The 12650-nt window shown below is 42.4% G+C and overlaps 1 protein-coding gene across 9 annotated transcripts in view; it reads right to left on the bottom strand.

Annotated features, from left to right (window-relative positions):
- LOC115205348 (protocadherin alpha-C2) overlaps positions 1-12650 on the bottom strand; it is a 204661-nt gene that overhangs the window by 128764 nt on the left and 63247 nt on the right. For 6 of the 9 annotated variants that reach the window (XM_029771215.1, XM_029771226.1, XM_029771216.1 and 3 more), the window contains exon 2: positions 8362-8439. The exons of the other annotated variants lie outside the window; for them this stretch is intronic. In XM_029771215.1, the coding sequence (XP_029627075.1) occupies positions 8362-8439 (78 nt within the window). The remainder of the gene's footprint in view (positions 1-8361; positions 8440-12650) is intronic. 9 annotated transcript variants of the gene reach the window in all.

Below are 12650 nucleotides of genomic sequence, written 5' to 3'. Positions count from 1 at the left end.
TGTTAGTGTGTATGTTAGTGTGTATGTTTCTGCTTGAGTGTGTGTGTTAGTGTGTGTGTTAGTGTGTACGTTAGTGTGTATGTTAGTGTGTATGTTAGTGTGTGTGTTAGTGGGTGAGAGAGTGTGTCTGTGTTAGTGTGTGTGTTAGTGTGTGTGTTAGTGGGTGAGAGAGTGTGTCTGTGTTAGTGTGTGTGTTAGTGTGTATGTTAGTGTGTGTGTTAGTGTGTATGTTAGTGTGTGTGTTAGTGTGTGTGTTAGTGTGTGTGTTAGTGGGTGTGTTAGTGGGTGTGTTAGTGGGTGTGTTAGTGGGTCTGTGTTAGTGTGTGTGTTAGCGTGTGTGTTAGTGTGTGTGTTAGTGTGTGTGTTAGTGGGTGAGAGAGTGTGTCTGTGTTAGTGTGTGTGTTAGTGTGTGTGTTAGTGTGTGTGTTAGTGTGTATGTTAGTGTGTGTGTTAGTGGGTATGTTAGTGTGTGTGTTAGTGTGTGTGTTAGTGTGTGTGTTACTGTGTGTGTTAGTGTGTGTGTTAGTGGGTGAGAGAGTGTGTCTGTGTTAGTGTGTGTGTTAGTGTGTGTGTTAGTGTGTGTGTTACTGTGTGTGTTAGTGGGTGTGTTAGTGTGTGTGTTAGTGTGTGTGTTAGTGGGTGTGTGTTAGTGGGTGTGTTAGTGGGTGTGTTAGTGTGTGTGTTAGTGTCTGTGTGTTAGTGTCTGTGTTAGTGTGTGTGTTAGTGTGTGTGTGTTAGTGTCTGTGTTAGTGTGTGTGTTAGTGTGTGTGTTAGTGTGTGTGTTAGTGTGTGTGTTAGTGGGTGTGTTAGTGGGTGTGTTAGTGGGTGTGTTAGTGGGTGTGTTAGTGGGTGTGTTAGTGTGTGTTAGTGTGTGTGTTAGTGTGTGTGTTAGTGTGTGTGTTAGTGGGTGAGAGAGTGTGTCTGTGTTAGTGGGTGTGTTAGTGTGTGTGTTAGTGGGTGTGTTAGTGTGTGTGTTAGTGTGTGTGTTAACACATGAAGGAGGGGAGGTCTGTTAGCAGAACAGGCGAGTTTCTCCTCCTCTCCTCCTCTCTTGTTCTGCACAGCTCTCTGGTCTCCGTGGTAACCACACCTCACCATGAGGGAGCGGGGGCTGAGGACATGTGCGCACACACTCAAACACACACTCAAACACACACTCAAACACACACTCAAACACAATCAAATGCACACACACACACACACACACACACACACACACACACACACACACACACACACACACACACACACACACACACACACGGCTGAAGGCTTATTATTCAAAGGCAGCTGAGAGCATGAATGATAACACAATTCCTTCTGGATCTCCTCCTTCCTTCTGCACAGCTCTCCTATTCAGAGATTCCTATCTGCTTCTGTTCATATTCACACTGCCCTGTTATCTCTGAGCAGTGAGTACAAAGCATACTCCCCACGATGTGACACCCAAAGAAACACACACACACACACACACACACACACACACACACACACACACACACACACACACACACACACACACACACACACACACACACACACACACACACACACACACACAGGGCTGCTGCTGGCTTGCTCATGCAGTGATAATGTAGCTCAGCAGCAACATATTCACTGTGAGAGCTAGCAGCTCCCATCTCCACCACCACACCCCACAGAGAGGCTGACCTTCTCACTCGGCCTGCCCAGCTCCCTGCACCCTCACTGGGCCAAGGCTCCAGAGACCTCCCCCCTATCTGTGGTAACACAGACCATACAGTGACCATATCCCTTTATGAGGACAGATACTGATACAGACACACACCACGTTGTCTATGTATTGCTATGGTAAGCACAGTATAGGGAGCAGAATCTATGCCATACACCTATGTGATGCATCTCTTTAGTACCATGCCTCCCTTATGGACAAGACCAGACAAAGAAATACCCTTCCTGTAGCACATAGTGACCCATCTTCCACAGCTATATGCCTCCTCTGTGTGTGCTTCCTGCTGTAAGAGCAGTGCAGCAGAGATACAGCCCTCTGAAGGCTTGTGTAACAGACAGCCTATTACAGCCCTCTGTAGGCTTGTGTAACAGACTATTACAGTCCTCTGAAGGCTTGTGTAACAGACAGACTATTACAGTCCTCTGTAGGCTTGTGTAACAGACTATTACAGTCCTCTGTATGCTTGTGTAACAGACAGACTATTACAGTCCTCTGTAGGCTTGTGTGACAGAGACTATTACAGTCCTCTGTAGGCTTGTGTAACAGACAGACTATGCAGGACTGTGTTATAATAATGCTATCAATAGAACCCCACCCTACTGCAGCATTACACTAATGACAAAGATACTGTGGTACAGTGGGAAGGGAGAGAGAGAGGGAGGAGGAAAGGAGGGAGAGAGAGAGGAGGAAAGGAGGGAAAGAGAGGAGGAAGGGAGGGAGGGAGAGAGAGAGAGGAGGAAGGGGGGATGGAGAGAGGAGGAAGGGAGAGAGTGGGAGGCAAGTGAGAGAATGAGAGAGAGAGGGGGAGGGAGAAATACAGTAAATGGGAGAGAATGAGAGAGGTGGAGAGAAAACAAGGGAGAGACGGGGAGTGAGGGAGAGAGAGAAAACAAGGGAGAGACGGGGAGTGAGGGAGAGAGAGAAAACAAGGGAGAGACGGGGAGTGAGGGAGAGAGAGAAAACAAGGGAGAGACGGGGAGTGAGGGAGAGAGAGAAAACAAGGGAGAGACGGGGAGTGAGGGAGAGAGAGAAAGTGGAAGAGAGCTGAAAGGGAAAAAAAGAAGGAAGAGGAAGAGGGGTTTGGAGAAATGTATAATGATGCATGATGGGAAGTCATGCAGAAGAAACCCATAACTTGTGTAACATCACATGGCCAATTGCCTATTCCTTAAATATATTTTTTATAACCACAAATTATTCACAGAGATAGATTTGAGGAGTTTTTAAACCTCATGCACACACACACACACACACACACACACACACACACGATGAATCGCTCCCAGTATTTAATCCAACTAATACTTAATCATTTATTTCCAAATCTGTTTTCCCTCGTTCCTGGATAAGTAGGACAGGGGCGGGACCAGAGTCACAGGAAGGAACTAGATGAAAACCAGGACACGGCAATATGCAGCGTGCACACGCACACCCGGCAGATATACAGACCGAGTAACCAAACACAACACTCACTCACATGGAAAACAACGGCACAATGCCCACAATGCTTTGGAATCACATAATTAGCTACTGCACTGTGACAGCAAAATAACTGGATGAAAACTAGCATCTTACCATGGCTAAAATCACACTGTTGTCTACCTTCGTGCCTTCATGGCTTATGTCAAATTGATAAAAAGACATGAACGTAATGCTATAGCGATCATCTTTCATATCAGAGTAACTGCATAAGGATATGTGACCTCAGAAAAGACCAAGCAAACTATAATTTCTAAAGTCAACAGACGACAGTGTGTTATTGAAGCTGCAGAGATTAATCTAATTGGAAGTTAGCATGCATGCGAGTGTCTAGGTTAATAGTTTAGTAGTGTCTGGGTTACTAGTTTAGTACTGTCTGGGTTACTAGTTTAGTAGTGTCTGGGTTACTAGTTTAGTACTGTCTGGGTTACTAGTTTAGTAGTGTCTGGGTTACTAGTTTAGTAGTGTCTGGGTTACTAGTTTAGTAGTGTCTGGGTTACTAGTTTAGTACTGTCTGGGTTACTAGTTTAGTAGTGTCTGGGTTACTAGTTTAGTAGTGTCTGGGTTACTAGGTTAGTAGTGTCTGGGTTACTAATTTAGTAGTGTCTGGGTTAATAGTTTAGTAGTGTCTGGGTTACTGGTTTAGTAATGTCTGGGTTACTAGTTTAGTAGTGTCTGGGTTACTAGTTTAGTAGTGTCTGGGTTACTAGTTTAGTAGTGTCTGGGTTACTAGGTTAGTAGTGTCTGGGTTACTAGTTTAGTACTGTCTGGGTTACTAGTTTAGTAGTGTCTGGGTTACTAGTTTAGTAGTGTCTGGGTTACTAGTTTAGTAGTGTCTGGGTTACTAGTTTAGTAGTGTCTGGGTTACTAGTTTAGTACTGTCTGGGTTACTAGGTTAGTAGTGTCTGGGTTACTAGTTTAATAGTGTCTAGGTTACTAGTTTAGTAGTGTCTGGGTTAGTAGTTTAGTAGTGTCTGGGTTACTAGTTTTGTAGTGTCTGGGTTACTAGGTTAGTAGTGTCTGGGTTACTAGTTTAGTAGTGTCTGGGTTGCTAGGTTAGTAGTGTCTGGGTTACTAATTTAGTAGTGTCTGGGTTACTAGTTTAGTAGTGTCTAGGTTACTAGTTTAGTAGTGTCTGGGTTACTGGTTTAGTAGTGTCTGGGTTGGTAGTTTAGTAGTGTCTGGGTTACTAGTTTAGTAGTGTCTGGGTTACTAGGTTAGTAGTGTCTGGGTCACTAGTTTAGTAGTGTCTGGGTTACTAGTTTAGTAGTGTCTAGGTTACTAGTTTAGTAGTGTCTGGGTTACTAGTTTAGTAGTGTCTGGGTTAATAGTTTAGTAGTGTCTGGGTTACTGGTTTAGTAGTGTCTGGGTTACTAGTTTAGTAGTGTCTGGGTTACTAGTTTAGTAGTGTCTGGGTTACTAGTTTAGTAGTGTCTGGGTTACTAATTTAGTAGTGTCTGGGTTACTAGGTTAGTAGTGTCTGGGTTACTAATTTAGTAGTGTCTGGGTTACTAGTTTAGTACTGTCTGGGTTACTAATTTAGTAGTGTCTGGGTTACTAGTTTAGTAGTGTCTAGGTTACTAGTTTAGTAGTGTCTGGGTTACTGGTTTAGTAGTGTCTGGGTTGGTAGTTTAGTAGTGTCTGGGTTACTAGGTTAGTAGTGTCTGGGTTACTAATTTAGTAGTGTCTGGGCTACTAGTTTAGTAGTGTCTGGATTACTAGTTTAGTCGTGTCTGGGTTACTAGTTTAGTAGTGTCTGGGTTACTAGGTTAGTAGTGTCTGGGTTACTAATTTAGTAGTGTCTGGGTTACTAGTTTAGTAGTGTCTGGGTTACTAGTTTAGTAGTGTCTGGGTTACTAGTTTAGTAGTGTCTGGGTTACTAGTTTAGTAGTGTCTGGGTTACTAGTTTAGTAGTGTCTAGGTTACTAGTTTAGTAGTGTCTGGGTTACTAGTTTAGTAGTGTCTGGGTTACTAGTTTAGTAGTGTCTGGGTTACTAGTTTAGTAGTGTCTGGGTTACTAATTTAGTAGTGTCTGGGTTACTAGGTTAGTAGTGTCTGGGTTACTAATTTAGTAGTGTCTGGGTTACTAGTTTAGTAGTGTCTGGGTTACTAGTTTAGTAGTGTCTGGGTTACTAGTTTAGTAGTGTCTGGGTTACTAGTTTAGTAGTGTCTGGGTTACTAGTTTAGTAGTGTCTGGGTTACTAGTTTAGTACTGTCTGGGTTACTAGTTTAGTAGTGTCTGGGTTACTAGTTTAGTAGTGTCTGGGTTACTAGTTTAGTACTGTCTGGGTTAGTAGTTTAGTAGTGTCTGGGTTAGTAGTTTAGTACTGTCTGGGTTACTAGTTTAGTAGTGTCTGGGTTACTAGTTTAGTACTGTCTGGGTTACTAGTTTAGTAGTGTCTGGGTTACTAGTTTAGTACTGTCTGGGTTAGTAGTTTAGTAGTGTCTGGGTTAGTAGTTTAGTACTGTCTGGGTTACTAGGTTAGTAGTGTCTGGGTTACTAGTTTAGTAGTGTCTGGGTTACTAGTTTAGTAGTGTCTGGGTTACTAGTTTAGTACTGTCTGGGTTAGTAGTTTAGTAGTGTCTGGGTTAGTAGTTTAGTACTGTCTGGGTTAGTAGTTTAGTAGTGTCTGGGTTAGTAGTTTAGTAGTGTCTGGGTTACTAGTTTAGTAGTGTCTGGGTTACTAATTTAGTAGTGTCTGGGTTACTAATTTAGTAGTGTCTGGGTTACTAGTTTGGTAGTGTCTGGGTTACTAATTTAGTAGTGTCTGGGTTACTAATTTAGTAGTGTCTGGGTTACTAGTTTAGTAGTGTCTGGGTTACTAGTTTAGTAGTGTCTGGGTTACTAGTTTAGTACTGTCTGGGTTACTAGTTTAGTAGTGTCTGGGTTACTAGTTTAGTACTGTCTGGGTTAGTAGTTTAGTAGTGTCTGGGTTAGTAGTTTAGTACTGTCTGGGTTACTAGGTTAGTAGTGTCTGGGTTACTAGTTTAGTAGTGTCTGGGTTACTAGTTTAGTAGTGTCTGGGTTACTAGTTTAGTACTGTCTGGGTTAGTAGTTTAGTAGTGTCTGGGTTGGTAGTTTAGTACTGTCTGGGTTACTAGGTTAGTAGTGTCTGGGTTACTAGTTTAGTAGTGTCTGGGTTACTAATTTAGTAGTGTCTGGGTTACTAATTTAGTAGTGTCTGGGTTACTAGTTTAGTAGTGTCTGGGTTACTAATTTAGTAGTGTCTGGGTTAGTAGTTTAGTACTGTCTGGGTTACTAGGTTAGTAGTGTCTGGGTTACTAGTTTAGTAGTGTCTGGGTTACTAGTTTAGTAGTGTCTGGGTTACTAGTTTAGTACTGTCTGGGTTAGTAGTTTAGTAGTGTCTGGGTTGGTAGTTTAGTACTGTCTGGGTTACTAGGTTAGTAGTGTCTGGGTTACTAGTTTAGTAGTGTCTGGGTTACTAATTTAGTAGTGTCTGGGTTACTAATTTAGTAGTGTCTGGGTTACTAGTTTAGTAGTGTCTGGGTTACTAATTTAGTAGTGTCTGGGTTACTAATTTAGTAGTGTCTGGGTTACTAATTTAGTAGTGTCTGGGTTACTAATTTAGTAGTGTCTGGGTTACTAATTTAGTAGTGTCTGGGTTAGTAGTTTAGTACTGTCTGGGTTACTAGGTTAGTAGTGTCTGGGTTACTAGTTTAGTAGTGTCTGGGTTACTAATTTAGTAGTGTCTGGGTTACTAATTTAGTAGTGTCTGGGTTACTAATTTAGTAGTGTCTGGGTTACTAGTTTAGTAGTGTCTGGGTTACTAATTTAGTAGTGTCTGGGTTAGTAGTTTAGTACTGTCTGGGTTACTAGGTTAGTAGTGTCTGGGTTACTAGTTTAGTAGTGTCTGGGTTACTAGTTTAGTAGTGTCTGGGTTACTAGTTTAGTACTGTCTGGGTTAGTAGTTTAGTAGTGTCTGGGTTGGTAGTTTAGTACTGTCTGGGTTACTAGGTTAGTAGTGTCTGGGTTACTAGTTTAGTAGTGTCTGGGTTACTAATTTAGTAGTGTCTGGGTTACTAATTTAGTAGTGTCTGGGTTACTAGTTTAGTAGTGTCTGGGTTACTAGTTTAGTAGTGTCTGGGTTACTAATTTAGTAGTGTCTGGGTTACTAATTTAGTAGTGTCTGGGTTACTAGTTTAGTAGTGTCTGGGTTACTAGGTTAGTAGTGTCTGGGTTACTAATTTAGTAGTGTCTGGGTTACTAATTTAGTAGTGTCTGGGTTACTAATTTAGTAGTGTCTGGGTTACTAATTTAGTAGTGTCTGGGTTACTAATTTAGTAGTGTCTGGGTTACTAATTTAGTAGTGTCTGGGTTACTAATTTAGTAGTGTCTGGGTTACTAGTTTAGTAGTGTCTGGGTTACTAGTTTAGTAGTGTCTGGGTTACTAGTTTAGTAGTGTCTGGGTTACTAGTTTAGCTGCAGGGAGAAAAGTATGACACACAAACAATCCAACAAAACTATCTCACAGGCAAGAAAGAGGCTGAGTGCTTGGACTAGATACGCGCCAACTTGAGAATGCGGAACTGTGTGCTGTGTGTGTGAGTGCAGCTAATATAACTCCATGATAATGGATTGTATCAATCATTGCATAAAATGGCTTAATTTAATCCATTAAATGGATTGCTATAGTGATACGAGACAGAGGAATGACCTGTGTTAGAGGAAACCAACCATGCTACCAAAACCAAGGCCATGGTTGGCTGTTGATTGGGTATCCACACAATAAGCATCAGCAATAATAACTCTGATAGGCTGTCCAAACCTCACACGCCTATAACAAGCTATTTGATTTGCTCTCAAAGAGTGTCTGGGACACAGGCGGTGTCCGATAGATTCACAGTCCCCTTGGGGCCACCTCCGGAGGGGTAAGAGCTCCACAGCATAACTGATTCGCTACCTCCCCCCTTTCACCCACCGTGACACACATGCTCCCCCCCCCCCCAGTCCCCCTACCCCTCCCTCATCTCCCCATTCTAAAGAGCACTACCATGAATCGAGGACAGGGAGCCCACGAGGACAGAATAGGCATCTATTATGTACAAACACTGTCAGTAACACACTATTACACACGTATAGAGGGAGACTAAGACGACATGAAGAGCTAAGTAACACATTGAAACACGTATAATCAGGGATTTTACTATACCGTTAGTTTTCTGGGTTGTGTGTGAGAGAGAGACTGGGGGCGACTTCGGGGATCCTGCCTTAACGTTTCACTTCTCATCTGTATCCAAAACAGAAACACAACAAACATTTGTAGCCCACAAACAACATGATCTGCCACCCCACGTCTGTTAGGCTTGCAGGGAAAAACAGAGAAATACGTCCGGAATTGGCAACTTTACATACTGTATATAAACCGGGTGATGTTCGCAACGCATTTAATAACTGTTACACATGCACACATATGGGTAAAGAGAACACGCACATGTTTGCGTGTGAGTGAACAGGATATGGGCCAGAAGCCACAACCTCCAGCTAAACAATATAGACGAGAACCACATTAGCAATAGCCATCAATACCTCTCTGAACACGCACTCAGTGTAAGCATAGTACATCACTGAACATTGACACACACACACACACACACACACACACACACACACACACACACACACACACACACACACACACACACACACACACACACAGATTGAGTTAGTTCAGCCTTTGACCAGGAGAGGGGGATTTTTCCATTAGTTCCTTTCTAAACCCTGGCTCTCGACTAGAGATGAGATGATCAGATTCTCCTCACAATACACACACTCTCACCCACCCACAAAACCACATATAACTTGATAAATACACACACTCTCACCCACCCACAAAACCACATATTTATTGATAAATACACACACTCTCACCCACCCACAAAAACACATATTGCTTGATAAATACACACACTCTCACCCACCCACAAAACCACATATCGCTTGATAAATACACACACTCTCACCCACCCACAAAACCACATATCACTTGATAAATACACACACTCTCACCCACCCACAAAACCACATATCACTTGATAAATACACACACTCTCACCCACCCACAAAACCACATATTGCTTGATAAATACACACACTCTCACCCACCCACAAAACCACATATCACTTGATAAATACACACACTCTCACCCACCCACAAAACCACATATCACTTGATAAATACACACACTCTCACCCACCCACAAAACCACATATTGCTTGATAAATACACACACTCTCACCCACCCACAAATCACATATTGCTTGATAAATACACACACTCTCACCCACCCACAAAAACACATATTGCTTGATAAATACACACACTCTCACCCACCCACAAAACCACATATCACTTGATAAATACACACACTCTCACCCACCCACAAAACCACATATCACTTGATAAATACACACACTCTCACCCACCCACAAAACCACATATTGCTTGATAAATACACACACTCTCACCCACCCACAAAACCACATATCACTTGATAAATACACACACTCTCACCCACCCACAAAACCACATATCACTTGATAAATACACACACTCTCACCCACCCACAAAACCACATATTGCTTGATAAATACACACACTCTCACCCACCCACAAAACCACATATTGCTTGATAAATACACACACTCTCACCCACCCACAAATCACATATTGCTTGATAAATACACACACTCTCACCCACCCACAAAAACACATATTGCTTGATAAATACACACACTCTCACCCACCCACAAAACCACATATCACTTGATAAATACACACACTCTCACCCACCCACAAAACCACATATCACTTGATAAATTCACACACTCTCACCCACCCACAAAACCACATATTGCTTGATAAATACACCCACTCTCACCCACCCACAAAACCACATATTGCTTGATAAATACACACACTCTCACCCACCCACAAAACCACATATTGCTTGATAAATACACACACTCTCACCCACCCACAAAACCACATATTGCTTGATAAATACACACACTCTCACCCACCCACAAAACCACATATTGCTTGATAAATACACACACTCTCACCCACCCACAAAACCACATATTGCTTGATAAATACACACATTTTCACCCACCCACAAAATCACATCAATTGATAAATACACACACTCTCACCCACCCACAAAACCAGATATCAATTGATAAATACACCCACTCTCACCCACCCACAAAACCACATATCGCTTGATAAATACACACACTCTCACCCACCCACAAAACCACATATCGCTTGATAAATACACACACTCTCACCCACCCACAAACCACATATTGCTTGATAAATACACACACTCTCACCCACCCACAAAACCACATATTGCTTGATAATTACACACACTCTCACCCACCCACAAAACCACATATTGCTTGATAAATACACACTCTCACCCACCTCCACAAACCACATATTGCTTGATAAATACATTGACTCTCAGACACACAGCACATAAACTATATCCATGGTTCAGGTATTAAATCTGTCTGGGATGCTACCATTCGTGCATCTCTCTCCCCTGCGGAAATGAAAAAGACAAACTCCCATCGTGTTCTGAACAAGAGAGACAGAGTACACAGCTGTACAAAACCCAGCCCTCTCAGCCAGATACTCATCAACACAATGACTCACTGCAGACACGCAGAAAATCTACATTTACACACAAATCTAAATGCTTCTCACTGACAGCCTAGTCATCCACAGAACGGCTGTGTCACTCTTTCTCAATAGACAGATATATAAGATAGCAGTACAGCCTTAACGTATTTTTGTAATACCGGTCTCCTTCATACGTATTAGGAGGTATGCAGGCAGTATACAGTACTGCCTGGTCTGCATACAGTACTGCCTGGTCTGCTAGGACCAGCCTTGGAGTGCGAGGCCTCGACCTACTTCTTCAGATAAGACTCAATAATGCAGTGGAGCTCTGGTCTGCAGAGAGAGAGAGAGAGAGAGAGACTTTGGAAGCAGTTTGAAAGGGTTTCTCAGCCTGCTCCACTTTATAAAATAATAACTCAGCCGTTCCCAAAGCTTCACCTCTCACTGTAGTTCTTCTTGGAAAACCTTCCACTTTCAACATAAAAACTGAATCACGTACATGAACATCTCCCCAACACATGCATCATCAAAAGCCTTTTATAATCCGCGTCTTGCTGTCATGCCAGATGCATGCATTAACCAATGTGGTGTGTGTGTATGCTACATTTCAGTGGTGCCCTGTATGTAGGTCACATGTCCAACATACATTACAGTTCTCTAAGGGGGCTAAAGACCCTAGACCCTAGACTCACACTCAATTCTTCCGCTGCTCTGTCGTTCGCTACATACTTTAGTCTGAGACTGCCGTCATTTAAGTCATTTGTGGGAACGAGGGGCGCCAGGGGAGTTGTACAAAACAAAGTCATTAGTGATTGGATGATCTCTAACCAATCAGAGTATCAAAGCAAACAAGGATTTTTCACACCGCCGCTTTACCTACGCGTGTTCTGACTCTGACCCAACCCATCGGTTTCTGGACCAATCAGACGGCCCTGAATGTGTTCGCAATCGGTAAAGGGTCGGGGAGGTACTCAGATCCAGACTCATTGAGGAGAAGAAACTAACATCCATGGGCGTGGCGTAGAGTTTGTCCTGAGCAAGAAGTCTGGGTAGCCAGGCAATTTTAACCCTGTTAACCTGGGTCATTAGATTATTTCTGCCATCTGAGTTGTCCCACCAATTAGGTGCCTTTTGAGTAGTGTAACTGGGTGACATTTTTGGGGAGTTTTCATATATATTTATTTCACCTTTATTTAACCAGGTAGGCCAGTTAAAAACAAGTTCTCATTTACAACTGTGACCTGGCCAAGATAAAGCAAAGCAGTGCGACAAAAACAACAACACAGAGTTACACATAAACAAACGTACAGTCAATAACACAAAAGAAAAGAAAAATAGAAAAATCTATGTACAGTGTGTGGAAATGTAGAAGAGTAGGGAGGGAGGCAATAAATAGGCCCTAGAGGTGAAAATAATAGATGTGCAGATGATGATGTGCAAGTAGAGATACTGGGGTGCAAAAGAGCAAGAGGATAAATAATAATATGGGGATGAGGTAGTCAGGTGTGCTATTTACAGATTGGCTGTGTTCAGGCTCAGACAGCTGATGCTTAACTTAAGGATTGGGGTTCTGTCAACGGGACAGTTGTAAATCATGCAGTGCATTATGTCAAGATCGCAGATTGTAGATAAACAACAAAATGTCAATACATATAAGTGTCTTATATCTGAAAGCTTAAATTCCAGTTAATATAACTGCACTGTCCAATTTACAGTAGCTATTACTGCGAAAAAATGCCATGCTATTGTTTGAGGAGAGCTCCTAACAACAAAACACTTTTTCACCACGATAGGTTTGATAAATTCCA

This window comes from Salmo trutta, chromosome 13 (assembly GCF_901001165.1).
Source record: "Salmo trutta chromosome 13, fSalTru1.1, whole genome shotgun sequence".
NCBI classification, from domain to species: Eukaryota; Metazoa; Chordata; class Actinopteri; order Salmoniformes; family Salmonidae; genus Salmo; species Salmo trutta.
This window is presented reverse-complemented; position numbering and strand designations above follow the sequence as displayed.